The sequence below is a fragment of the Zalophus californianus genome, chromosome 2 (genome assembly GCF_009762305.2).
Source record: "Zalophus californianus isolate mZalCal1 chromosome 2, mZalCal1.pri.v2, whole genome shotgun sequence".
NCBI lineage: Eukaryota > Metazoa > Chordata > Mammalia > Carnivora > Otariidae > Zalophus > Zalophus californianus.
Genome location: NC_045596.1, coordinates 174,956,685 through 174,983,387, shown reverse-complemented (window position 1 = coordinate 174,983,387; position 26,703 = coordinate 174,956,685). Strand labels below are relative to the sequence as shown.

The window sequence follows — 26,703 nt, the reverse complement described above, 5'->3', positions numbered from 1 at the left end:
CTACAGTACCAGGCAAACTCGAGGTCTAAATAAATGTGTTGGAATCCATCGAAGGGTGAGGTGGGAGGATTGATGCATGGGTCAGAAAACGAAATTTCAAAGCATTAAACTGCGTAAATTGTGGGGACCACCATAGCTTAACTGCGTTGCAGGTGGGCAGAAGCGCCATAGAGGTGAGTCATGGGATGGCAATGAGGTCATAGAACTGTGAGGCCAAGGTAAGTCATTAACAGTTAACAAATGCTGGCAAAACTGAGGCGCAGAGCAAGGAGTAGCAGGACTCCAGGGTCTCCAGGACCTGGAATTTGGTCCAGGCCCCACTTTTCAAGCATCAACCCGCCCGCAGTAACAAGAGGCTGCAGAAGGGGCCAAGAACCGTTAGGGAGATAAGGAAGGTGTTTCAGAATAGTGCTTAGCGGCTCCGACCCAAAAGCCCACAGTCACCCGCTATGGACACAGGGCTGATCACGAGGCACGAGGCTGCCTCCTGACAGCGTCAACTGCCCCTACACTTTCTCGTCCAGTACATTTTACTCTCGAGAGTTCTTTTCCACAGCTCCCAGAGTCCAACGGCCGAAGGGACGAGCGCTGCAGGCCTTGCCTCCGGGGAAGCTGCCGCTAGCGCCCAAGCTTTGCTTTCACAGGATTTGGCTAGGCGGGCTGCCGGACAGGCCATCTCTCCTGGACATCATGTGACGTGGGGAGGTGACCTGCATTTCTTCTGATATAAGGCTACAGATTATGAGTTCAAAAACAGGGGCTATATCAGTCGAACCAACGACCCGGCTTCTGGGCCTCGCTGTCCCCGAAAATCCCACCCTTGGAAAGGGCTCCACACCACGCCGCGAAGGCAGGCGCAACCGGAAGGGGCGGGGGTCCACCCGGACGCGGAGCCTCCGCCACCATGGCTTCCCGTGGGATCGTCGGCCTTTTCCTCCTCTCTGCTCTCCCCCTCTTGTGTCTGGAGCTCCGGCGTGGGATCCCCGACCTAGGTAAGTGTTGGCTTTTTCCTTCTGGCACTCACATCCGCGTAACTTTCCCATGAACGTTGCGTCGAATTCCTGTCTTGCGGCCGCCTCCCCTCTGGGCGGCTTGGACTACAATTCCCAGTCTGTATCGCGCCCGCCTTTCTCTTCCGGCGCCGGGTCCCCCGGGAGCGAGACTCCCGCTGCTTTGGGGAGACCGACCGCTTTTGGCGGAGAAGGTGACCCTCCGGTTTTGCGGGCAAGGCGAGAGGCTGGCGGAGAGCACAGGAATAAACATAGACACTACTCCCAGATTGTTTTGAACGCTCACAAGGAAATAGGGTGGTGTGATGTAGACCTTCCGAGGAATTTAAGGAAATGAAACGGAGCCAGAGTCAAAAACATTTCCAGACAAAAGGAATTGTGACATGTTGGAGGAAAAGGATGAAGACCACTGTTGATGGATCAGGGAGACTTAGGGGCAGAGTGGCTCGAGATAACGTTCACGGAGCACCAGTTATAAGCCTAACTCTAAGTGCTGTTATCTCATCCACTCTGTATTATAACTTTGGGGGTGGGTGCTATTATAATCCCCATCTTACACTTGAGGAAACTGACGCGGAGGTTAAGCGGGTCCCTGAGGTTTTAGGAGTCACTGGAGGAGCGCCAGGCTAGCTCAGTCAGTGGAGCATGCAACTCCTGATCTCAGGTCGGAGGGATTCCTAGATAGATAGATAGTCAGTCCCTGGATTCTGTGGAGAATGTTTTGGAAGGAGGCTGTAGTGGAAGCAGTGAAGCAAGTGAGGCTCTTGAAGTAGGCAAGTAGTGATGATGGCCTGGACTGGGATGATAACATGAAATGTGCACAGATTTGGAATATTTACAAAGTAGAATCAACAGGATTTGTGGATGGATTAATGGAAAGGAAGGATTCAAGAATCACTCCTACATGTGAAGTTGAACAACCCTGAGTAGTTGATAGGCCAGTGATGAAGGGAAAACTGAGAGGAAAATGGTGGACTTGCGGAGAATCAGTCCATTTTGGGATATGTTAGTCATGGGTTTACATGCATGTATCCCTCATGTTCACTTTTAAAGTTAGCGACCATGATGAAACCTAGCTTTGTATATTTCCTCTCTCTCTCCCCACCCCCAAGAAATCAGGTACCTAGAAATGTTGCTGGAAATAACTTAAAATAAAATGCTTTCTAAAAAAAATCTGCAAAGTCCCTCTAGAAACCTCCTACTCACTCAGGCTGTATTAGAATCTAACAAGACCTTTATCCAGATGACATAAGGAAATGTTAAATTCACACTTACCTATTCCAGAATTTACCTGTTCCCTTGCCTTTACAGTATCCACTGTAATTTAGATTCCCTTCTACTTTGCACTAATGTTTGAGTCACTAGTCAATGAGAAAGTGGTTGCAGAGGGTTGGGGGGAATTCTGCTCACATAATAAGCTCTGTCAGGAAAATACAGTTCTTGAAGGCAGAGCCTACATCTATTTTGTTTTTGTGTTCCCATCACTTATCACAATGTCTAATTTATTTAATCATTTATTTTAATTGTTTTTTTAAGTAGGCTCCACGCCTGGTGTGGGGCTTGAACTCATGACCCTGAGATCAAGAGTCAAATGCTCTACTGACTAAGCCAGCCAGGTGCCCCCAGAGTGCCTCATTTAATAAAGCAGGGCAAAAATTCTAGAAAATGCAGCTGGGCTTCTGGTAGCATCTCCGTCTAGTTGTTGAGTTTTTTCACTTAGTTAACTCCTTTCTCCTAGAAACCTCTGTCAGTTGTGAACTGATGGTTGTTTACTTTGGTTTCCTTTTCTTTTTCTTTAAGTAATCTCTACACCCAGTGTCGTGCTCAAACTACCAGTCTCATGCTCCACCCACTGAGCCAGCCAGGCGCCCCTACTTTGTTTTCTTGATATTCATTCTCCAGATATCCAGTAAGAGTAGTTAAGTCTATTTTACAAATCATATGTCCCAGTGCAATGGCTGCAGGGCTAGTTACATGTGGGACAGTACTTACAGATACTAATACTCTTAGCCAGAGCTGCTAATTGAATTCCTAGTTGGGAAATTAGAAATCCCAGACCTTTTCATTCCCCTGGGTTGTATTTTTGGACAAACACTGAAAAATAATTCCTATCTTTTTCTACTGTGTAAAAGCCTTCATTACCATTTTTACTTCTACTTACAGCTAAATATATTAATGCAGCTTCCTCACATTTATTATTCTTTGAAATGCCTTGCACATGGGCTCTTAAGTATCAAAAAAATTAATTTAATAAAAAAATTTTTTACTTGAAAGATGTACACACAAATCTAGTTCTTTTATATTCCCATATGACATTTGCAAATTGCTTGCTTGTTAGAACACAAAGCAGTATAATGGAACATAAATCCCATAACTCACTGGTTTCTCTAAATACCAATACTGTAGGTATTAAATTACTTTTGTAATACCCTGGATTTAGTTAGGTGTTGTTTTGAACAACACTTGAATCAACAGCTAATGCTGGCAAAAGTTGGAGGACTTTTGGAAGTTGGAAGACAAGTATTTCTTTCTTTCTTTCTTTTTTTTTTTTTTTTAAGATTTTATTTATTTGAGAGAGAGCGGAGAGCACACCAACAGGGGAAGGGGCAGAGGGAGAGGGAGAAGCAGACTGTCCACTGAGGAAGGAGCCTGATGCAAGACTCAGTCCCAGGACCCTGAGATCATGACCTGAGCCAAAGGCAGATGCTTAACTGACTGAGCTACCCAGGTGCCCCCAAACAAGTATTTCTTTAAACAACTTTAAATTGCTGTTTTTTAAAAGGATAACATATATATCGGTTTTCAGTTAAAAATGAAATATTTATGGGGCATTTGGCTGGCTCAGTCAGAAGAACGTGTTGCTCTTGATCTTGGGGTTATGAGTTTGAGGCCCACACTGAGTATAGAGATTATTTAAATAAAAATTTTTTAAAAATAAATAATTAAAATAAAATAAATACAATATCACAAGTATAGTCAATTATACTTCAAGAAAGAAAGTTTAAATATATATATATATATATATATATATATTCCTTCTTTAATCTTTAATTGACTAATTACCAGCCCTGAATGTGATGATTCCTCTATACCTCTGCCTGGTAACTTTTGAGAACTACAAAACTAAAAACTCCTATGGGGTAGAAAGCATTTTTAACCCAACTTTGTATTTGCTCCCTCACCATTTAGCAAATTGTATTACACAAAGTATAGGTACTTGTTACATTTTTGCTCATTTAATTTTCATCTTTATTCCTAAAATAAGACGAAATACTGAGTTTTTACTTTTTTCTAGGTTAAACATGTATGTATATAGTAATTTTATTTGCAAATGACGGAATAAATATTCAGAAATAGAGAAGTACACAGTTCCTTAATTTAACTATGAGAGATATGAATTTCATGTGTCAGAATGACTGTTTTTAAATAGAATGAGAATTTGACAAGATGAGACTGTCACAATTTAATTCCCAGTGGGATAATTTTATTTCCTTCTCTGGGTAGAGGGAAACCAGAATTTATTCATTTTTGATAGTCATAATGTTTATAATATAGCCAGTCACTTGAATTATACCTATATTTCTGAGACAGAAGCTATTCTAAAATTGTTTTCTGAAAACTTGTTCTGGTAATGACAACCATGATGGTTTTAGCTCACAGAGGAGATTGTATGAAAAAAATCATAATCCAGTTGCATAAATTAACTTTTACTATACCACTAAATAATCTTAATGCCTTACTATTTATTATTAGTATCAAGAAAAGTGTTTTGAATTTTAAATGTAATTTTTTTTTTTTAACCTTTATAAGGAGTTAAAGATCTAATTCTGCTGTGTGGCCGGATTTTCTTACTGCTTGCTCTTCTTACTTTAATTATTTCTGTGACTACCTCATGGCTTAATTCATTTAAATCGTCCCAAGTGTATCTGAAAGGTAAGTTTATTATTTATCCTACTCTTTTATAATTTCTACTCAAATTCCTTTCCTTTATTGATTCTAGAACTTTTCATAATAAGAACCATTTCCTGTTATTGGTGATGTACAATTACAACTTTTAACTTGATTTTTAATGGACTATAAATCCCCCAATTTTTTTTAAAGATTGATTTATTTATTTTTAGCGAGAGAGAGAAAGAGAGCACTGCCCGTGTGCACATGCGCGCACATGAGTGGGAGGGGCAGAGGGAAAAGGAGAATCTCGGGCAGACTCCTCCCTGAGCGTGGAGCTCTACGCTGGGCTGGATCCCACCACCCCGAGATCACTACCTGAACTGAAACCGAGTCTGACACTCAACCCACCACACCACCCAGGTGCCCCTAAACCCGACATTTTTATGTGAAATTGTACATTATCCTTATATATGCATTTGAAATGATACCATTTCTATGTTGATACATTGCAAATTATCTAATTTTAAATTGTGCAGTTTATTTTTTAATTATTTTATTTTTATTTAATTTTTTAAAGATTTTATTTATTTGTGAGAGAGAAGAGCACAAGCAAGGGGAGTGGCAGGCAGAGGGAGAAGCAGGCTCCCCACTGAGCAAGGAGCCCGATGCCGGACTCGATCCCAGGACCCTGAGCCGAAGACAGATGCTCAACCAACTGAGCCACCAAGGCGTCCCACAGTTTATTTGTTTAAAGTTTTTCTTTATGTATTTGAGAGAGAGAGAGAGAGCACAAGTCGGCGGGGAGGGGCAGAAGGAGAGGGAGAACCAGACAGGGAGTCCAGACTCGAGGCTTAATTCCAGGACCCTGGCTGGGGTCATGACCTGAGCCAAAGGCAGATGTTTAACTGACTCCGCCAGCCAGGCGCCCCTAAATCGTGCAGATTAATTGTTCTTTGGTGTTTTCAGTTTATAAACTATTCAACAAATGGTAATCATCTCTACTATTACTTTGTAAAGGCTTTTCAACCTAATTTATCTTTCATTTTATTTTGGCAGTTTTTCTTTACACACTGCTTACTCTTAACTTTAGGAAACCATGATTGTTCTTACTTTTGATAAGTAAAAAGTTTTACTTTTAATTGCTAAAAGCCCTTAACAATGTAAAAAGTGTTGGGGCACCTGGGTGTCTCAGTCATTAAGCGTCTGCCTTCGGCTCAGGTCATGATTCCCAGAGTCCTGGGATCAAGCCCCGCATTGGCCTCCCTGCTCCGTGGGAAGCCTGTTTCTCCCTCTCCCACTCCCCCTGCTTGTGTTCCCTCTCTCACTGTCTCTCTCTCTGTCAAATAAATAAATAAATATTAAAACAAAACAAAAAAACAATGTAAAAAGTGTTAGAAGCCGGGCACCCGGGTGGCTCAGTTAAGTGTCTTTCTTCAGCTCAGGTCATGATCTTGGGGTCCTGGGATCGAGTCCCACATCGGGCTCCCTGCTCCCTGGAAAGCCTGCTTCTCCCTCTCCCCCCTGCTTGTGCTCTCTCTCTTGCTATCTCTCTCTCTCTCTCAAATAAATAAATAAAATCTTATATATAAAGTGCTTGTCAGATTTTCTTCAAATGAGTAAAAAATCAGCTTGTTTATACACTTTGTCTTCCCTAGTGTCATCAAATACTGAGATTCAAGACTTCAGATTCATCTGCAATTTGAATCCTCCATGTTTTTAAAGATTTGCATGATCAAATGTATCAAAAGCTCAGAAGTAGTCAGTTCTCAGTGACTTTAAGGTTTAAAGTCCCCTTGGGCTCCTGGCCGCCTCAGTCAGTAGAGCATGTGAATCTTGATCTTAGGGTCATGAGTTTAAGCCCCACGTTGGGTGTGGAGCCTACTTAAAAAAAAAGGATTAAAGCCCCTTAATCACCTGTTATTGATTTATTTAGAAGCTATACTCTTTGATTCAGAGTCAGGAGGGAGTCTTAAGATCACCAAGTCTGACTCATCACATAGCAAATTAGTGGCCATACTGGGCCTTCTGATTTCCTGTGTGTTTTGCTGCTGCCCTAATCTTTCCTTAATATAATTTGAGGAAATATTTATTGCCAGGAGAGAAAGTAGTTGACAGAAAGGAATGTTCCTATTTAAGGAGCCAGGCAGGTTAAGGGATATATTTTCCAAAAAGATGGATAATTCCTCAAGGAAATACGGTTAAATGAAATTAATTTAAATGAAACTTAGTGGGAGCGCCTCGGTGGCTCAGTCGGTTAAGCGGTTAAGCGTTGACTCTTGATTCAGCTCAGGTCTTGATCTCAGGGTTGTGAATTCAAGCCTGTGTTGAGCTCCACACTGGGTGTGGAGCCTACTTAAAATAACTAACTAATTTAACATATCCAGAATGAAAAAGGTCATACAACAGCAAAAATCCTTTCTCTTGCCATTCAGTGGCTAATAACCTAATATTGGTTCAATCATGGGAGTTGCCAAACATACCCCAGCTTTGGGGTCTAGGCGTGGTTGCATTTATTTTTTTTTTTAATGATTTTATGGGGCACCTGGGTGGCTCAGTCAGTTAAGCATCTGCCTTGGGCTCAGGTCATGATCCCAGGGTCCTGGGATCGAACCCCATGTTGGGCTCCCTGCTCAGCGGGAAGCCTGCTTCTCCCTCTCTGCATACTTGTGCTCTCTCTGTCAAGTAAATAAATAAAATCTTAAAAAAAAAATAAAATAAATGATTTTATGATTTTATGTTTTTATTTTTAAGCAATCTCTACATCCAGCATGGGGCTCGAACTCACAATCCGGAGATCAAGGGTCACATGCTCCACTGACTGAGACAGCCAGGTGCGCCCAGGCATGTTGCTTTTATTTATGGTCATGTCCAAGGGTGACCAAATGGTACTCATGTCTGCAGTGCAGCGTTCCACACTCAAGTGCAATAATGAGCTTCCATGCCATGTCTTGGAGCTGCTGAAGCCCTACCAAGGGTCTACACTTAAAGCACTTAAAATCCAACTTTTTTAAAATTTAATTTAATTTAATTTTTTTAACTTTTTTTTTTTGAAGATAACAGAGAGAGAGAGAGAGTACAAGCAGGGGGAGAGGCAGAGGAGAAGCAGGCTCCCCTCTGAGCCAGGAGCCGAACGTGGGGCTTGATCCCAGGACCCTGGGATCATGACCCGAGCCGAAGGCAGATGCCCAACCATCTGAGCCACCCAGGCACCCCTAATCCAACTTTTTTTTTTTTTTTTAAGTAAGGTGTGGAACCCAGTGCAGGGCTTGAACTCACAGCCCTGAGATCAAGACCTGAGCCAAGATCAGGAGTTAGATGCTTAACCAACTGAGCCACCCAGGCGCTCCCCAACATAATCATTCTTTTTTTTTTTTTTTTTTTTTAGGATTTCATTTATTTATTTGACAGAGTGAGAGAGCATGAGGTGGGGAGGGGCAGAGAGAGAGGGGGAGAAGCAGACTCACTGCTGAGTGGGGAGCCCGATGTGGGACTCAGTCCCAGGACCCTGAGATCATGACCTGAGCCAAAAGCAGACGCTTAACTGACTGAGCCACCCAGCTGCCCCCCATAATCATTCTTGAAGCCTCCTCTCCAAAACTATAACATACAATATTCGTACATGTCAGAGAACTTTTGTTTCAGAACAGACCTTTTCTTTATAGATTTTACTTGTAGATTTCTTTGTTTGAGCTGTCTGCATATATCTCATTTTCATTATTTCAAAAATTATAGTCTGTTTTTTGAAGGCTTGTCTCTCCCAAAATGTTTTATCTGCAGACTATTTTCAGAGAAAAGAGCATTCAGTTTATCATAGTTGGGAATTAAAAAGCACTTTTATGTTTTGCTGTCTTAGAAGAAGAAGAGAACAATGAGAAAAGGCAAAAACTTGTCAGAAAAAAACAACAAGAGGCACAGAGTGAAAAGGTAAAGTATAATTTTTAGAGAGTATATATATAGAGAGAGAATACAGAATATTTGGAGCATTTAAAATTGAGGTCTATTGCTTTCTGTGTTTGTCCTCAGATTTTTTAATTATTGAGGTCAAATTCATATGACATAAGATTACCAAATAAAAAAAATAAACCAATTTAAAATGTACAGTTCAGTGGCATTTAGAACATTTACAGTGTTGTGCAACCACTATCTCTAGTTCCAAAACATTTTCTTTACCCCAAAAGAAAGCCCCACACCTATTAAATAGTCACTTCCCCATTCCCTGCTCCTTCTGTCCTCTGGTAACCACCAGTCTGCTTTCTGGTTTGTTTTTTTAAGATTTTATTTGTTTATTTGACAGAGAGAGGCACAGCGAGAGAGGGAACACAAGCAGGGGGAGTGGGAGAGGGAGAACCAGGCTTCCTGTGGAGCAGGGAGCCCTATGCGGGGCTCGATCCCAGGACCCCGAGATCACGACCTGAGCCAAAAGCAGACACTTAACGACTGAGCCACCCAGGCGCCCCATCAAATAAATAAATCTTAAAAAAACAAAACAAGGGGCACTCCATCAAATAAATAAATCTTAAAAAAACAAAAGGGGCACCCCATCAAATAAATAAATCTTAAAAAAACAAAACAAGGGGCGCCCCATCAAATAAATAAATCTTAAAAAAAAAAATAAAACAAAGGCGCCTGGGTGGCTCAGTTGTTAAGTGTCTGCCTTTGGCTCAGGTTGTGATCCTGGGGTCCTGGGATTGAATCCCGCATTGGGCTCCCTGCTCCGCGGGTAGTCTGCTTCTCCCTCTACCTCCCCCCCCCCACCGCTTGTGATCTCTCTCCAATAAATAAATAAAATCTTTAAAAAAAAAAGATTTATTTATTTGAGAGAGAGAGAGTGAGCAGGGGGAGGGGCAGAGCGAGAGGGAGAAAAAAAATCCTCCAGCAGACTCCCCTCTGAGTGCAGAGCCCAATGCAGGGCTCAGTCCCAGGACCCCGAGACTGTGACCCAAGCCAAAATCAAGAGTCAGCCACCCAACCAACTGAGCCACCCAGGCATCCCTACTTCCTATTTGTATGAATTTATTCAGGATATTTCATATGAATGGAATCATATAACATGTGACCTTTCTGTTTGGCTTCTTTCACTTAGCATAATGTTCTTGGGGTTCATCCATATACATGTATCAATACATGTATTGATTCATTCCTTTTTGTGGGTGAATAATATTTCATTTTATGGATATATCAAAATTCGTTTATCCATTCATTTGCTGATTGACATTTAGGTTTCCCCCTTTTAGCTATTATGAATAGTGCCACTATGACTATTTGGGCACAAGTCTTTGAGTACCTGTTTTCAGTTCTTTTGGTATATACATAGGAGTGGAATTGCTGGGTCATATAGTAATTCTGTGTTTAACTTTTTGAGGAACCACCAGACTATTTTCTACACCAGCTATACCATTTTATATTCTCACCAGCAATATCTGAGCAGCCCAGTTTCTCCATATCCTCACTGATATTTATTATTCCCATCCCCATCCTTTTAAATACCCATTGTAATGAGTATGAAATGGTATCACATTGTGGTTTGATCTGCATTTCCCTGATGACTAATGATGTTGAGCATCTTTTCATGTGCTTGTTGGAGAAATGTCTACCCTTACATCTTCTCTGCAGAAGTGTCTGTTCAAGTTCTTTGCCCATTTTTGGATTGGGTTGTTTCTTTTTGTTTTTTTATAGGAGTTTTTATGTATTCTGAAAACTAGGTTCTTATCAGATACATAATCTCCAAGTATTTTCTCCCATTGTGCAGGTTGCCTTTTCACTCTTTTGATAGTGTCCTTTGATGCACAAAAGTTTTGGTGAAATCCAGTTATTTACTTCTTTCGTTGCTCCTGGTTTCGATGTCCTATTTAAGAATCCATTGTCAGATAGAAAGTCATGAAGATTTACTACTATATAGTTTCTTCCAAGAGTTGTAGAGTTTTAGCTTTTATATTTAGGTTATTAACCCACTTTGAGTTAAGTTTTGTATATGGTATGAGGTGGTGGTTCAGTTTCTTTTTTTTCAATATTGTTTTGGCTATTTGGGGCTTTTTGCAATTTCATATGAATTTGAGTTGGCTCTTCCATTTCTGCAAAAAAAGCCTTTGGGACTTTGGGAAGGATTACATTGAAATCCATAGATTGCTTTGGGTAGTATTGACAGTTTATAATATTAAGTCTTCCTTGCTTTGCCTAGTATTGACATCTTAATGATACTGTCTTTCAATCCATAAACCTATAATGTCTTTCCATTTATTTATATCTTTAATTTCTTCCAGCAATATTTTATAGTTTTCAGTGCATATAGTTTTCACCCCTTTGGCTAAGTTTATTTCTGCATATTTTATTTTGGATGCTGTTTCAAATGTAATTGTTTTCTTAATTTCCTTTTTTGATTTTTCATTGCTCAGTGTACAGAAATAAAAATGCTTTTTGTGTGTTGATTTTGTACCCTGTCCTTTGTTCATTGTTTATTAGCCCTAGTGGTTGCTGTGTGTGGATTCTTCGGATTTCCTATATACAGGCAAATCTTGTTTTAAACAAGATTTAATTGTGCTTCGTGGATACTTTTTTTTTTTTTACAAATTGAAGGTTTATGGCAACTCTACATTGAGCAAGTCTCTTGGTTCCATTTTTCCAACAGCATTTGCTAAGTTTGTGTCTCTGTCACATTTCGGTAATTCTTGCAATATTTCAAACTTTTTCATTATTATTATATTTGTTGTGATGATCTGTGATCCGTGATTACAACTCACTGAAAGCTCAGATAATGGTTAGCATTTTTTAACAATAAGGTATTTTTTTTAAGATTTTATTTATTTATTTGAGAGAGAGAGCACAAGCAGAGGAAAGGGACAGAGGGAGAAGCAGACTCCCCACTGAGCAGGGAGCCCAGTGCAATGGGGGGCTGGATCCCAGGACCCTAGGATCATGACCTGAGCCCAAGGCAGACACTTAACCGACTGAGCCACCCAGACATCCCAACAATAAAGTATTTTTAGATTAAGGTATGTACTTTTTTGTAGTTGTAATGCTATTGCACATTTGGTAGAGTACAGTATAGTATAAATATAACTTTTAAATGCAGTGGGAAACCAGAAAATTAATTTGACTTGCTTTATTATTTACTTTATTGCAAACTGAACCTGCAATATCTCTGATGTATGCCTACATAAGATCATGTCATCTGAGAATAGGGATAGTTTTACTTCTTTCTTTCCAAAATTGGTACTGTTTATTTCTTTTTTTCTTGCCTGTTGCTCTAGCTAAAATTTCTAAACAGTGTTGAGTAGCGGTGGTGAAAGCAGGCATCCTTGTCTTGTTCCTGGTTTTAGAAAGCTTTTAGTCTTCCACCATTGAATGTAATGTTAGCTACGGATTTTTTTCTAGACACTCGTCATGTTGAGCAAGTTCCTTCCTATTCCTAGTTTCTGAGTATTTTTATCATAAAGAGTGTTGAATTTTGTCAAATGCTTTTTCTTTATCAATTGAGACGATCATGTGGTTTTATGTTTGTTTTATTAATATGTATTTGTTTTATTAATATGTATTATATTGATTGATTTTCTTTTGTTGAAACATCTTGCATTCTTGGGGTAAGTCACACTTAGCTGGCATATAATCCTTTTAAAATGCTGTTGGATTCAGTTTGCTAAAATTTGTTGAGGATATTTGCATTTATATTTATAAGGGATTTATATTTTCTTGTAGTGTCTTTGCCTGTCTTTGGTGTCAGGATAATGATGACTTCGCAGAATTAATTAGGAATTGTTCTCGCCTCTTTTATTTTTTTGGAATTTCAACAGGATCAGTGTTAACCCTTTAAAGGTTTGATAGAATTCACCTGTGAACCCATCTGGTCCTACTCTTCTTTATTGGGAGGTTTTTAATTACTGACGCAATATGTTGTTAGGTCTGTTGAGATTTCCTGTTTCTTCTTGAATCAGTTTAGGCAATTCGTGTGTTTCTAGGAATTTGTCTACTTCATCTTGGTTTTCTGATTTGATGGTCTACAATCGTTCTAAAATTCTTTTTCTAATCCTTTTTATTTCTGTAAGGCTGGTAGTAATATCCTCACATTTCTGATTTTAGTTATTTGTCTTCTCTTTTTCTTCATCAAGTTAAAGGTTTGTCAGTTTTGTTGATCTTTTCAAAGAACCGATTTTGGTTCTGATTGTTTTCCTGTTCTATTTTCTGTTTAGTTTGTGCTTTTTATAGTTTTTTAAGTTGTAAAGTTAACTTACTGATTTAAGATCATTCTTCTTTAATTAGATGTTTACAGCTGTAACTTTCCCTCTGAGCATTGCTTTTGCTGTATCTGATTCAAGATTTTGTTTGATAGCTAGGAATTACATTTCCTGTGGATGATTTTCCAACACTTACTTCTTAACGTTGAACTGTCAGCACTCAGGCAGTTGCCAGATTGATGATTAACCTTTGTGAAAGAGGAGACTCCTGTGGACTTTCGCTTAAATATTAAAAACATAAACCTTTTACAAAGGCCTTGGTACAAGGGCATTAATATTTTGAAAGCTATCAACTTGTTTTCAACTTGTTATCAACATGTTTCAACATCTAAACTTGTTCTTCTGGTGAACAAATTATTCCTTTTTAAGTAAACAAGCGAAGGCTGAAAACAAATCACAAGAGTAAAAGCCTATGTATTTGTTGGGAGATGGGAGATTACTACATTTGTAACTACCCTGATCTGAATTTTATTTATTTGTTTGTTTGTTTATTTTTAAAAGATTTTTATTTTATTTATTTAACACAGAGAACCTGAGAGAGAGGGAACACAAGCAGGGGGGAGTGGGAGAGGGAGAAGCAGGCCTTCCGCCAAGCAGGGAGCCCAATGCGGGGCTCGATCCCAGGACCCCGAGATCATGACCCGAGCTGAAGGCAGATGCCCAATGACTGAGCCACCCGGCGCCCCCCTGATCTGAATTTAGAACAATAAAAGTGTTCTTGCAAGATCTTTTGTAAGAAACTCTCTTGTAAATATTTGAACTTCTGAAGCTTAAAGTTATTTCTTGTGGAAGTAACTGTTAATTGTAAAGCCTTGCATGATAATTAGTAAATTATAATTACATCTAGATGCCAACTCTCTGCTAACTGGCATCTGTAATTCCTAAGGGTGTGTAAAGTTAGGATTCTTTTGTTTGGCAAAAGTCTTTAACGCATTAAACTTCTCTCTTTGGACAAAAGAAAATTAATCAGTGTCTCAATATAGTCTATGTATATGCATGGTGACGTGCCCAACTTGTGCAGATATGTACCTGCTGGTAAATAATTTTTGAGGTTTGGCATTGTAAAAAGGTGATTTTTCTCTTCTGACACTTGATTGATAGTTTGATTTGGCATAGAATTGCAGATTGAAAATCCCTAGAATTTTGAAATATTGCACCATTAACCTCAAAATTCCAGTGGGGCTTTCCAAATTCCTTTTTCTCTATTAATTATAGTCTCTATTTTTCATGTTGGAGACTTTAATCATGTGGTAATCCTTGGCTCTGTCCTTTCAGCTTTAAGAGAGATGCACTAAGGGGTGCCTGGATGGCTCACTTGGTTAAGCAACTGCCTTCAGCTCAAGCAGCATCCCAGAGTCCTGGGATCGAGCCCTGAGTCGGGCTCCCTGCACAGCAGGGCAGTCTGCTTCTCCCCTTTCCTCTCCCTTTGCTCGTGCTCTCTCTCTCGCTCACTCTCTTTCAAATAGATAAACGAAATCTTTAAAAAGAAAAAAGAGAGAGAGGGCACCTCAGATGGTTAAGCATCTGCCTTTGGCTCAGGTCATGATCCCAGGGTCCTGGGATCAAGTCCCGCATCGGGCTCCCTGCTCTTTGGGAGCTACTTCTCCCTCTGCCGCTCTCTCTCCCTCTCTCTGTCTCTCATGAATGAATAAATAAAGTCTTAAAAAAAAAAAAAGAGAGATACACTAAAAAGTTAATTGATGGAATATGCATTTGTAAAATTGCATCAAGCTTTGGGTTCTTTACTGGTCATAAGTTCTACTTAAACAAAACAGAAAAGGCAAATAAAGCTACTTGGAATTTCTCTGTATGTGCTCAGGGTTTGACGGGTTGTCTGCTGGTGTAGGGTGATGTGATGGAGGAGTAGTTTAGCTTTGTCACTGTCTCTTTGTTCTTTTGTTCTTTTGCAATTCACCGTCTCCAGAGAGGGCACCTCCATTCTCTCCCCTTGGGGGTTAAAGCCAGGCTGCCGGCAGTCTGGGGAAGTCAAGTGGGGAACGCGGCTGGGGAGTCTCACTTGTCAGTGTGTACATCTTCACGTACTAGGTTGTTTGAGTTTGCACTTCTGCTGTCACTAAGACTGGGATCTGGGACTCTCTAGCCTCTCTGGTTCACACTATCTGGTTGAGGCTCGGCGTGCCCCGCCACTCCCCATTTTCAGCGCTGCACCTTACGCCGTGTTCCTGCCGTGGTATATGTGTGTCGTCTTCCTCGGCCCACCTGGGTCTCTGGAGCGCCCTGGCTTGCTTCGTACTGCTGTCCTCGTCTGCACGCACTTCGGCTGCAGGTTTCTCACTTTGTTGAATCAGTTGCCACCTTTTCCGTAGGTCCTTATATACAGTGCGTTTGGTGCTTATAGTATTTCTCTGTTTCACCAGCGATGGAATTTAGCTTTCTCTTTCTTGTTCCCTTGGTCATTTAGAGGTGAGTTTCAGGAGGAGAGGGAGGCAGAAATTTCACTCTGTCATCTTAAAGCCAGAATCTCCATTTCTTTTAAGTCCCAAAATATGTTCAGCTTTACTATGATTAAGCTATTCAGTGAACTCTCTTCCAAGTGACTTCATGTGTTGGGCATCAAGCCTTCAACAAACAGCTCTGACTTGAAGCTCCTAGAAGTCAAGGATCACATCCTAGGCATCTTGACATCCCTAGCTCCTAGTAAGTTTTCATCGCACTGAAAACACAGTAAAGGGGCTCCTGCCTGGCTCAGTCAGTGGAGCGCGCAACTCTTGATCTCACAGTCATGAGTTTGAGCCCTACATTGGTGTAGAGATTACTTAAATAAAAGCTTATTTAAAAAAAAAGAAAAAGAGATGAAAACACACTAAAAGTGATAGAGGCAGACTGCCAGATAAGCATAAATACAGAACATTTGTTTTTTTCGGCATTATGTATAAATGCAGATTTTTAGAGAGTGCTGTTAGAGTGGAGGATGCTGCTTTTTTGGAAAATTGAGTGAGTGTGAAAACACAATTTCTTCACCTGGTTCCTATTTAACAACTTTATAGACAACGTAAAATCTTAGGAATGTTATAGTAACAACACCTCATTTATTTTTTTGAACAGGCCAGCAGATACATAGAGAACGTTCTAAAACCTCACCAGGAAATGAAGTTGAGAAAACTCGAAGAACGCTTTTATCAGATGACGGGTGAAACCTGGAAGTTGAGCAATGGTCATAAACTTGGGGTTAGAAAATATTCTCACGTTATCTTTTGAATTCTGCTATTACATATATGCAGTAGATGTATATGACACTCATTGTATAAGGACGTATAATGTATATCACATATATTGATTTTTTAAAATTTTCAAATGATGTTAAGCCATTAGTACGGTCAGTTTTTTAGGAGTCTTTACTGATCATGATTGTACATAGAGCATATATGTGTGTTGAAGGACTGAATGCTTTTGGTGCCTAAAGAGCATATAACTTAGATGCTTGAGAAGCTCTAACATACGGTAGGCTTTGAGAAAACTGTTGACTAACCACCATATTTTATATGAGGAAATTCAGATCTTTTCTTAAGTAAGATCTCCCTGGTACTGTAAGCTCACATTATACTCATTATGTTTGGCTCTGTTTCTGTAAAGCCAAATTAACCTTTGGCTCTTTTTTCCTTTGGCATTGAATCTGAACTTCATCATTTGCTACTGGAAGTTCACAATTCCAAGTTCTGTTACAGAGGAAAAAGGATATTCATAAAGGAATTAAGTTTTAGAGTAATTGGCCACAGATTTTATGTATAAGATAATTTCTGTCCCAAACATTTTTGGGGTTGTTTTTTTTGCTTTCTGTTTATATTGCACCTTTAACCATCTTGTAAAGAAAATAATCCCGTAAAGGTTAATAGGATTCTTATAGTGAAGCAGAATCAGTTTTTATTCATTTCATAATGGTAAATATGAAATCAAGGCAATCAAGGTTGGGTAATGAAATTACTGCGAAGGATGTGCAACGTGAAATGCACCTGCTCTGGGGAGTCCTTTCACTTCTGAGATGAGTTTGTCTTCTGTTCGGTTTGGTGATGTTGGACATTGACAGCCTGGTTTTAGCTGGCCACATCTTTTTGTGAAATGGTCACAGTGTGAATTAGTTGTTCTGCCCCTTGCTTTTAGGCTGTGTCTTCATGGCACTACTAGTTTATATTTTAAACTAGTTGGTGGGGACAAGAAGAAGTCAGGGACAGAGCGGACTGTTGGCAATGTTATGACTTAAGGCCCATAGGACTATCAAGAATGTGAAAACCGGGATGTTAATTGCTGAGAGAAAGTGTAGGCATCAGCTGATGGAGCCCAGTACTTTGCAGTCAGACAGCCTATTTGGCCAGTTAATTGGTGAGCATGAAGGTCTCCTGACTCCCATTGCCCTTGCTCCTTCCAAGTTTTCTTAGGACAAAGGAAGGGGGAAGACAGCCTATGAAAATGCTGGCCATTTTAGTCTGATGAAGAGAACATTTACAAGTCAGTAGATGTGGAAAAAAGGCATTATTGAACTAAATAAGCATGTATCTGAGAATCTGACAATTATTTTGCACAGGAAAAGGTTTTAATGGGTAATATTAATAAAACGTAATCTTTATTATTTCTGGAGTAAAATCCTTTGCCTTCTAAAGTGACTAACTCAAAAAAAGATGAGAGTTTGAATTTGAGAACTTAAACATGTTTATATATAAAAGGATACTGTAGGGCCGCATTCAGCTATGAAAGTATCGCATGGTTACATATACAGACATGTTTGTACATACATCTTCTATTTCCATGGCCTTTTGAGGCATAATTCCTTGCACTGTCTTGCTTCCTTTATTTTTTTTTAAAGATTTTATTTATTTATTTGACAGAGAGAGACACAGCGAGAGAGGGAACCCAAGCAGTGGGAGCGGGAGAGGGAGAAGCAGGCTTCCTGCTGAGCGGGGAGCCCGATGCAGGGCTCGATTCCAGGACCCTGGGATCATGACCTGAGCCGAAGGCAGATGCTAAATGACTGAGCCACCCAGGCGCCCCTGTCTTGCTTCCTTTAAAGAAAGGAGAAAAGGATATCATTCAGGTTTTCTTTCCTCCATCCTAACTGATCCGATCAGTTAGAATGGAACGATCCCTCTCAGCCTTGTATCTGTCAGAGGGAGCCCTGGAGCTGGATAAGGGTAGTTTCTACAAGATGTTAGCTCCGTGTTTTCTTGTCTAAGGAGATAATACTTTACATTTCTGGGCCTAATAATGACTAAATTCTTTTTTTTTTTTTTTTAGTAGGCTCCACGCCCAACGTGGGGCTTGAAATCACGACCCTGAGATTGAGTCACATGTTCTACTGACTGAGCCAGCCAGGCAGCCTGACTAAGTTCTATTTTTTACTGAAATGCCATCAGGGTAAAAGAAATAACCACTGTGATAGAATAAAGTTGGTAATAGCATTTAGAAATTGTCTGTTGTTTTTGACCAGGGTGACGAAGATTTGGTGCTTGAAAATGAGAGTCAGACATCTTTTAAAACATCAAACAGAGAAGCAGCAAAGAGACGAAACTTGCCTAAGCCTTTAAGCAAAATTTCACCATCTGCTGAGCAGCCCACGCAGAAGGAGTTTCATTTCTAAATGCCTACTCATGTAATTGTATCAGTTTGTGGTAGGAATCTTGCTCTCTGGGCCAGGTGGTATACTGAGTGAAGATTAGGACTGGCTTTTAATCCAGATGGTATCTTCCCACTGCCTCATGAAGGGGTCAGCTTCATTGAGAATCACTTCTCCTATTTGGTATTAATGTTCTGAACGCCACATAGAAGGAAGCTATGAAAAAAAATGCTAATAGGTTTTGAAAATACTCAGTTCTTTTTGAGGAAGGAATTCAATTATGTAGAAATGAAAAATATAATGTTTATTAATGGAAACATTCCTACAGGTAGCTAAGACATGATTAACCCATATTTAGTGAGTGTCAGTTTTTCTTAGTGGCCTTGCTAGGAAATGGGTTAACAACCATTCACTTTGGAACAGTGCTCAGATTTATTATTCCTTCTGTTCTTTCAAATCTTCAATCCCCAAGTTGACTCTCATTTGGAGGTGGCAAAGGTTGGAAATAGGTCTCTTTGCACTAACTCTGAGGGAAAGCTGAGAGGCTGTATTTTCCCTGAAAATAGTTTCTAATGTGTTGCTGAAGTTTCTTGGGCCCTTAATGGGGCTTGAAGGTGGCAATCAGGTCACTGAACTATTTCTAGCATTTTAACTAATGAACTATATGGACTAATTTAAAATTCAGGATTCTTTACCTTTTGTTAATAACAAGAGTCGTCTCAAGTTGATGGTCAGTTTTGGTTGACTGTCACCTATGCTTTTGAAACCAAAGGAAAACAAATGGTTTCTTTGATAAGATGCAATTAATGTTGGTTAGATAAAGTGCTATAAAACATGAGTCTGTGGTATTAAAAAACAGAAGGCATCCCTGAAGGTGAAATTGTTGGCAACAGTGTTTAATGAGAGAAAATGGTCTGAACACCTGGTTTTGTAATGGATAAATCAAAATAGGGAAACCAGAGTAAATCATGAGGACAACCAAAAGGAATGGTGGTTATCTAGTCCCCTAGCAGTGCCAATGAAGGAAAATATGCGCTTAAAATGTGTGTGTGTGTGTGTGTGTGTGTGTGTGTGTGTGTGTGTGTGTGTGTATCTATATACACATGTATATATGAACCTAAGTAATTTTGGGGTCTATTGAACTTAATATTTATCCTTGGTTTCTTTAAATCTATTTTATATAGTATCTTGGAATATCATAAAAAGATTCTTACGTGAACATAGATGGGTAGCTGTCACCTCACCTCCTGTTATTATCATCTGTTTAGCACAAAGTTGCTCCCCCCAAAATGTTTATTAATTGAGTTATTTCATATTATAAATTTTTTATAAATGTCTATTAAAAGATTTCATTAAACTTAGATATGCCTAAACTCTATATTAAAAGGAACCCTTCTCGCTGAGATTGTTATTTTTTTTCTTCTTCAAAATGTTTAAATTCCTCTTATAAATCCTCATTTATCTTTAGGTTCTTGGTCTCCCTGAAGAACCTCCTGAAACAGCTGAAGAAGTAAGCTTATTTTTTTCCTTTGGAAATTAAATATATTTTCTGTTTTCTTTAACATCAAGTGAGTACATCTTCTCTTGGTTTGGGTTTAGAAAGAGAAGAGAGCACTGTAATTAGGTCTGTTTTGAATGTGGTATGATCTCAAACCCCTTAGCTCTAGTCCTGTTTTGGAGCCGGCTCTCTGCTGAGGTCGGGGGTGGGGGATGTTTAGAGCGCTCCCACTTCATCGGGCAGAGAAACGATTACGTGGGCTTTTCCAAACTTGAGGTCAGCAAAGGAGTTAGTTATTTTTTTTAAGATTTTATTTCTTTATTTGGCAGAGAGAGAGAGTGAGAGCGCATGAGCACAGTAGGCAGGCAGAGGGAGAGGGAGAAGCAGGCTTCTTGCTGACCAAGGAGCCCGATGCGGGGCTCGATCCCCACACCCCGAGATCACAACCTGAGCCGGAGGCAGATGCTTAACCGACTGAGCCACCCAGGCGCCCCAGGAACTACTTATGAAAACAGAATCAGCATAGGCAGATGACTTCAAATTGTAGTTTTCCTACTAAAATAGAGGAGCTGAAGAATACAGGTACTGTGTAGATGTTTGAGTTGAAAGATGGTTTGGGGTTTTGGGGTGCGGGGTCTGACGGAACCTCCACTCTCTGTTGAGCTGCCCTCTGCCCGGCTGCGCATCTTTAAAGCCCTGAAGTCCTTCAGGCAAAGAAAAGCCCTGATGCTTTTCCCCCGTCTAGGGCTCAGCAACTGTTGGACTCCTTGAAAACTGGTTTTGAGGCCGCCGGGATAGCCCCTGGCAGGGTCTCATTTGTATCAACACATTCGCAAACATTTCAGTTGAGGACGTAGGACGTCTGAGGAAAATCCAAAAGTCAGACAGTGAAGGGTGCAATCCCGACACGGAACCTCCAGGAGAAACAAAAAAAGAAGAACAGCTTCTAATCCCTTTCTGTTATACCCAGCAAATTCAAGTCTGTGATGATGTCTGTCCTGACCCACACACTCGACATTCTCACTTCTCATCAAGCGCTGGGTTGGTATCCACAACAACTGTTTATCATACAGAAGTAATTAAATACAGCTCTGTTTGACAGGGAACACCTTTTATGAATTTCCTCTGGCTTCAAAACACATGACCTCATTGCTACAGGACAGACTGGGTGGAGCTTTCACTATATATGTATGTATATGTGGTAGCTGTGACTATGATAAGGAGCCATTAGAAAATTCCCGTTCTAGCCGAAGCCTGCTTGCCTTTCGGAGCAGACTAATAGATGAGCCAACTAATGACTCCATGCATTTCTGATAGGAGAGGGAGGGACTCCATGCATAATTAATGCAATTCCTACTTAAGCAGTACACTTTGATTCTTTTAGTGCCTGTTATGTATTTAGTATTAGAACCATCCAGAGTTCTAAATAATACAGTAAGAATTTAAAAAATGAGAGGAGGGGCGCCTGGGTGGTTCAGTGCATCTGCCTTCAGCTCAGGTCATGATCCCAGGGTCCTGGGATCCAGCGCCAGTTTGGGCTCCCTGCTCAGCGGGGAGTCTGCTTCTCCCTCTGCCCCTCCCCCGTGCTTGCGCTTGTTCTCTCTCACCTTCTCGCAAAAAATAAATAAAATATTTTTAAAAAGAGTTTCCTGACAGTTACTATTTAATAAACATCAGAAAAAATTACTTCCTCGTCTTTTTTGTTTTTTGAATGTCTTTTAATATTAACTAACAGTTGCCAAGCTCTTGGAAAGAGCTTAGAAAGAGCTATGTAACTGTTTAATCAGGGAGAAATGATGGGGAAACCCAATAGGTAAAGGAGATGGAGCAGGAGCTCTATCTCAGCAGCTAGGACCAACTCCTCTGGGCACAGCCTACAAGGACAGAGTAAGTTGGGAAACTTTGTTTCCTTCCAATGCAGTGTTCTTCTCCTCCATAGACTCTGAGGTGGCACTGGAACTTCTTGGTTTGGTAGATGAATTTTGAAGCCCACATGCAACCTTGATATTATCTGGAAAGACAGAAGCATCTAGTTTCTGGTGTCCTCTCCGGAAGGCTTGGTCACTGATCTCGATCAATAGGAAGATGTTCTTCCGTTTCAGAAGGCATTTTTATATTTAGAGTGAATTTTATCTAGACCTTTATGTTGGCCTACTACTCTCAGAGCTCAGTGCCTACAAGACCCCACACTAGCTGTGTAGAATTACAGAAGTTTCATAGGAGTAGCAGTTTTGGAATTGCGAAGAGCAGCGGATTGGAATTCTTACTTGATCATTTTTATTCCTCAGATAGTTACTGTTGCTCTCCGATGTCCAAGTGGGAGTGTCCTGAGGAGAAGATTTCTTAAGTCTTGCAGTTCACGGGTGAGGAAATTCATATTTTGAGAAATAATTTTTGTTGAATTTGACAATAGTTTACTCCCATGCTGTGGGGGAGGTATTACCACTCTCTTGTCTGGGTCTCCCTTCAGGGGTGGTAAAGGGCATTTATATGTACTCGGTGTTCCAGAAATTTGGATAATTAGGCATGCTAGATCTTTTTGAACTGTGATTGCTGCTTTTTTTTTTCCAGTTCTTTTCCTATTTTTTATTTGTACCTTGGGGTACCTGAGTGGCTCAGTTGGTTAAGCATCTGCCTTCGGCTCAAGGAATGATCCCAGGGTCCTGGGATCGAGTTCTGCATCGGGCTCCCTGCTCAGCAGGGAGTCTGCTTGTCCCTCTGCCTGCCGCTTTCCCTGCTTGTGCTCTCTCTCTCTATGACAAATAAATAAATAATCTTAAAAAAAAAAATACAGAGGGGCACGTGGGTGGCTCAGTCGGCTAAGCATCCGATTCTTGATTGCAGCTCAGGTCATAATCTCATGGTCATGAGATCGAGCCCTGAGTTGGGCTCCTCACTGAGTGTGGAGCCTGCTTGGGATTCTCTCTCACCCTCTCCCACTCCTACCCCCTTGCCTGTGCTCTCTCTAAAAAAGTAAACTAACTGTCTTAAGCCTTTTTTTTAATCTTTTTTTTTTTTTAATTTATTTTTCAACAGAGAGACAGCGAGACAGGGAACACAAGCGGGGGAGTGGGAGAGGGAGAAGCAGGCTTCCTGCTGAGCAGGGAGCCCGATGTGGGGCTCGATCCCAGGACCCTGGGATCATGACCTGAGCCGAAGGCAGACGCTTAACGACTGAGCCACCCAGGTGCCCTCTCTTAAGCCTTTAAAGATGATCTTATCAGAGACCCCAGAGGCCTGCATGAGATTATAAGGAAAAGATTTCAGGGCAGGTCACCACTCAGTGAAAGTCAAGCTTCCATATAACTGTAAAGCATCAGATTTTGATGGCCGGGATGCACTAACTGTAAAATGTATTCTTACATAGTTGACCAAATTGAACTACTGATGGTTTTTATTTAGTTTTGGTATAATCCATTGAGTTGTTTCAGAAAATACGAGTGACCATTTTCAACAGTTCAAGTCTCTTAGTTTAATGAATAATGGTATCGTCAGCAGAGATGAGGATATTTGACTTCTTTGATTTATACTTGGATGACATGCAGGCAGTTTACTAAAGTGTTTCACATCATTCAGATGGAAATGGAAATGAGCATGAATGGAAACAGGCAATAATACAGCTGTTTTACATTGTTTCAGATCCTAAGACTTCATCTGCACAGTCCCCTTGAAACAGTGATAGTATGAAACCAGCATATATACCTACCAATTTACAACCGGTTAGGTAGACAGTGTGTTCTCTAGGTGGTCCCTCTTTGTAAAGTCCCAAAAAGCTGATGAGTAATCTGCAGAAAATTTTTCAGACAGATCAAAAACTTTAGCTGCTCCTTATATAAAGAACGGGATTGAGAGACCTAGTCCTGCAATTGTTTGAAAGTAAAACTAACACAGGGGCGCCTGGGTGGCTCAGTTGGTTAAGCAACTGACTGCCTTCGGCTCAGGTCATGATCCTGGAGTCACAGGATCAAGTCCTGCATCGGGCTCCCTGCTCAGCAGAAGTCTGCTTCTCCCTCTGACTCTCCCCCGTCTCATGCTCTCTCTCATTCTCTCTCTCACAAATAAAATCTTTAAAAAAAAAATGTTTGGCCTTATTAGAGTCAAAGAAGTGCAGATTAAAATGGGACAGAATTTTCTACCTATCAGGTTGTCAGAGATGAAAAAGAAGAGTACGCAGTTTTGACCAGTGTGTGGAGAAAACAGTGATTCTCATTAATTGTTCCTGTGAATATAAATTGGGCCACGGTTCCTATAGAATAATTTACTCATATTATCTTTTTTTTAAGACTTTATTTGAGAGAGAAAGAGAGGGAGGGAGAGGCAGAGGGAGAGGCAGAAGCGGGCTCCCCACTGAGCAGGGAGCCCCATGTGGGGCTCGATCCCAGGACCCTGGCATCACGACCTGAGCTGAAGGCCGACGCTTAACCAGCTGAGCCACCCAGGCGCCCCTCATATAATCTTTAACATAAGCAATAGCAGGGAGGACCATAGGGGAAGGGAGGGAAATCTGAAGGGGGAGAAATCAGAGAGGGAGATAAACCATGAGAGACTATGGACCCTGGCAAACAAACTGAGGGTTTCAGAGGGGAGGTGGGTATTAAGGAGGGCACGTGTTATGATGAGCACTGGGTGTTATGCTCAACTAATGAATTGTTGAACACTACATTGAAAACTAATGATGTACTATACAGTGGCTAACTGAACATAATAAAAAAAATAAAATATATCTTTTGGTAATTAATTTCATTGATGCGAATTTATTCTATGGCAATGAGACAAATGATCAAAGGTATAAGTGTTTATGTGGAGATTGGTTGAATTAAGGCGTATCCAAATATTGGAAAATTATGAAGCTTTATGACCTGGATGTTTATTACATGGAGTATCGGTAGGTTCTTGGATGGTAGGTAGTAGGAGAAGTCAGAGATTATAATTGATACTCCACCTTCCCCCAAGAACATTCTAGTACCCAGCTTTCTTCCTAAAGCAGCAAACAGTCCTTTGGCAGGCATTTTTAGGCAGTAGGAAATGGAAGTTTTGACAATTACTGTTGAAATCTTCATAACAGGAAATGTTCTCAATTTATAGGAAATAGCCCATTGGAAATTGGGCTATCATAAGGCAGAGTTACTGGGGCCTGGATATGTCTCTGGTGACAGTGTTCCTGAGTGATTTTGACTAGTGGCTTCGATTTTTATCTAAATTTTTTTCCCATATGCTAACCTTTTGTTCATAACTTTTTAATTGAATAACCTTTCCATTTCCTAGGGTTAGGGCTTTGCTATTTGTTAAATGCCCCTGCTGTCTGTAGGTGCCTTCAGTTCCTAGGCCTTCTCTGAAATTTCGTAAAGGTATTCAAGGTTATTTGCATCTCACCAATTCTTGGCATGCTATTTTCCTTTAAACGCTAGAAGGTTCTGTGTCATTACTCGTAGGGGCATGATTTAACAGTGAAAGAATTGTAAAATATCATGGTGACCTAGAGGGATACAACTGTGCCCAGTATCTGATAGCTAAACTTTTTATCTGTTAGGTCTTACTTGACTGGATGATGAAAATCGGGTACCACACATCTCGATACAGCCTTTCTACTTCCTTTCCCAGACGGCCTCTGGAAGTGGAGGGGGGCTGGTCACTGCAGGACACAGGAATAACTATGGATACTGTACTCATTGTGGAAGAGAAAGAGCAGAGCAACTAATTAAGAAATGAGAACTACCTTTTCTCCATAAAATCAGGGATGCCATGACCTTACAGGACAATAAAGGATTCACATGAAAATTACGCCATTCCTTGACTGAGCTCAAGGAGGTAAACATTTTAATGTTGATATCCTTGGGAACGTGTGGACATAAAGAATTGGAAAAGGATTGCTCTCTGCATATAATAGTTTTTGGAATTTGCTGTCTTATAATGTCCCAAATGAAAACTAGATAAAAATGTATACAGTAAGGCACTCAATGATTTGTATTTTTCCTGGCTGACATCATTTATCACTGTGTTGAAAGACAAAGTCATACAACTCTCTCTTCTGCCTCTGCAGTCCACCTTGCCACACTGAAGATTTCACAGTTCAAACTCTCTAAAATCGTTTAAGTAGGAATGTTTGTTCTGCTGTATTTCTAGAAATTAAACTTTAAAGACATTTTAAAGGTCTTTAATGCTTTAAAGTTTTTTTGATACCTGATAAAGGGTTAGTATCAAAAGTGTGTAAAGAACTTATAAAACTCAACACCCAGAAAAAAAATAATCCAATTAAAAATGGGCAGAAGACATGAACAGACATTTCTCCAGAGAAGACACAGATGGCCAACAGACACATGAAAAGATGCTCAACAACACTGATCATCAGGGAAGTAGAAATCGAAACTACAGTGGACTATTACCTCATACCTATCAGAATGGCTAGAATCAACAACACAGGAAACAACAGGTGTTGGCAAGAAGGTGGAGAAAAAGGAACTCTCTTGCACCGTTGGTGGGAATGCAAACTGCCACAGCCGCTATGGAAGA

At 40.4% G+C, this 26,703-nt stretch overlaps 1 protein-coding gene across 3 annotated transcripts; it reads left to right on the top strand.

The window, feature by feature from the left end:
* Positions 1 to 281: 281 nt before the first annotated feature.
* UBXN8 (UBX domain protein 8) lies at positions 282 to 26,703 on the top strand. 3 transcript variants are annotated; one of them, XM_027598343.2, is made up of 9 exons: positions 282 to 992; positions 4,821 to 4,943; positions 8,755 to 8,825; positions 16,196 to 16,318; positions 18,570 to 18,706; position 19,408; positions 20,164 to 20,205; positions 22,482 to 22,556; positions 25,724 to 26,703. In XM_027598343.2, the coding sequence occupies exons 1-9, from the start codon at positions 905 to 907 to the stop codon at positions 25,889 to 25,891; spliced, it is 828 nt and encodes a 275-aa protein (XP_027454144.1). In that variant the 5' UTR covers positions 282 to 904; the 3' UTR covers positions 25,892 to 26,703. The 3 variants fall into 3 exon arrangements, with proteins under 3 accessions (XP_027454144.1, XP_027454141.1, XP_027454143.1); XM_027598340.2 differs by lacking the exons at positions 18,570 to 18,706; position 19,408; XM_027598342.2 differs by lacking the exons at positions 4,821 to 4,943; positions 18,570 to 18,706; position 19,408.

Coding starts and splice junctions, on each gene's coding strand:
- UBXN8 (XM_027598343.2), top strand. CDS start 905: ATGGCTTCCCGTGGGATCGTCGGCCTTTTCCTCCTCTCTGCTCTCCCC. Junction 16,319..18,569: donor GCAATGGTCATAAACTTGGG/GTTAGAAAATAT, acceptor GTTTTTGACCAG/GGTGACGAAGATTTGGTGCT. Junction 20,206..22,481: donor CTCCTGAAACAGCTGAAGAA/GTAAGCTTATTT, acceptor TTTATTCCTCAG/ATAGTTACTGTTGCTCTCCG.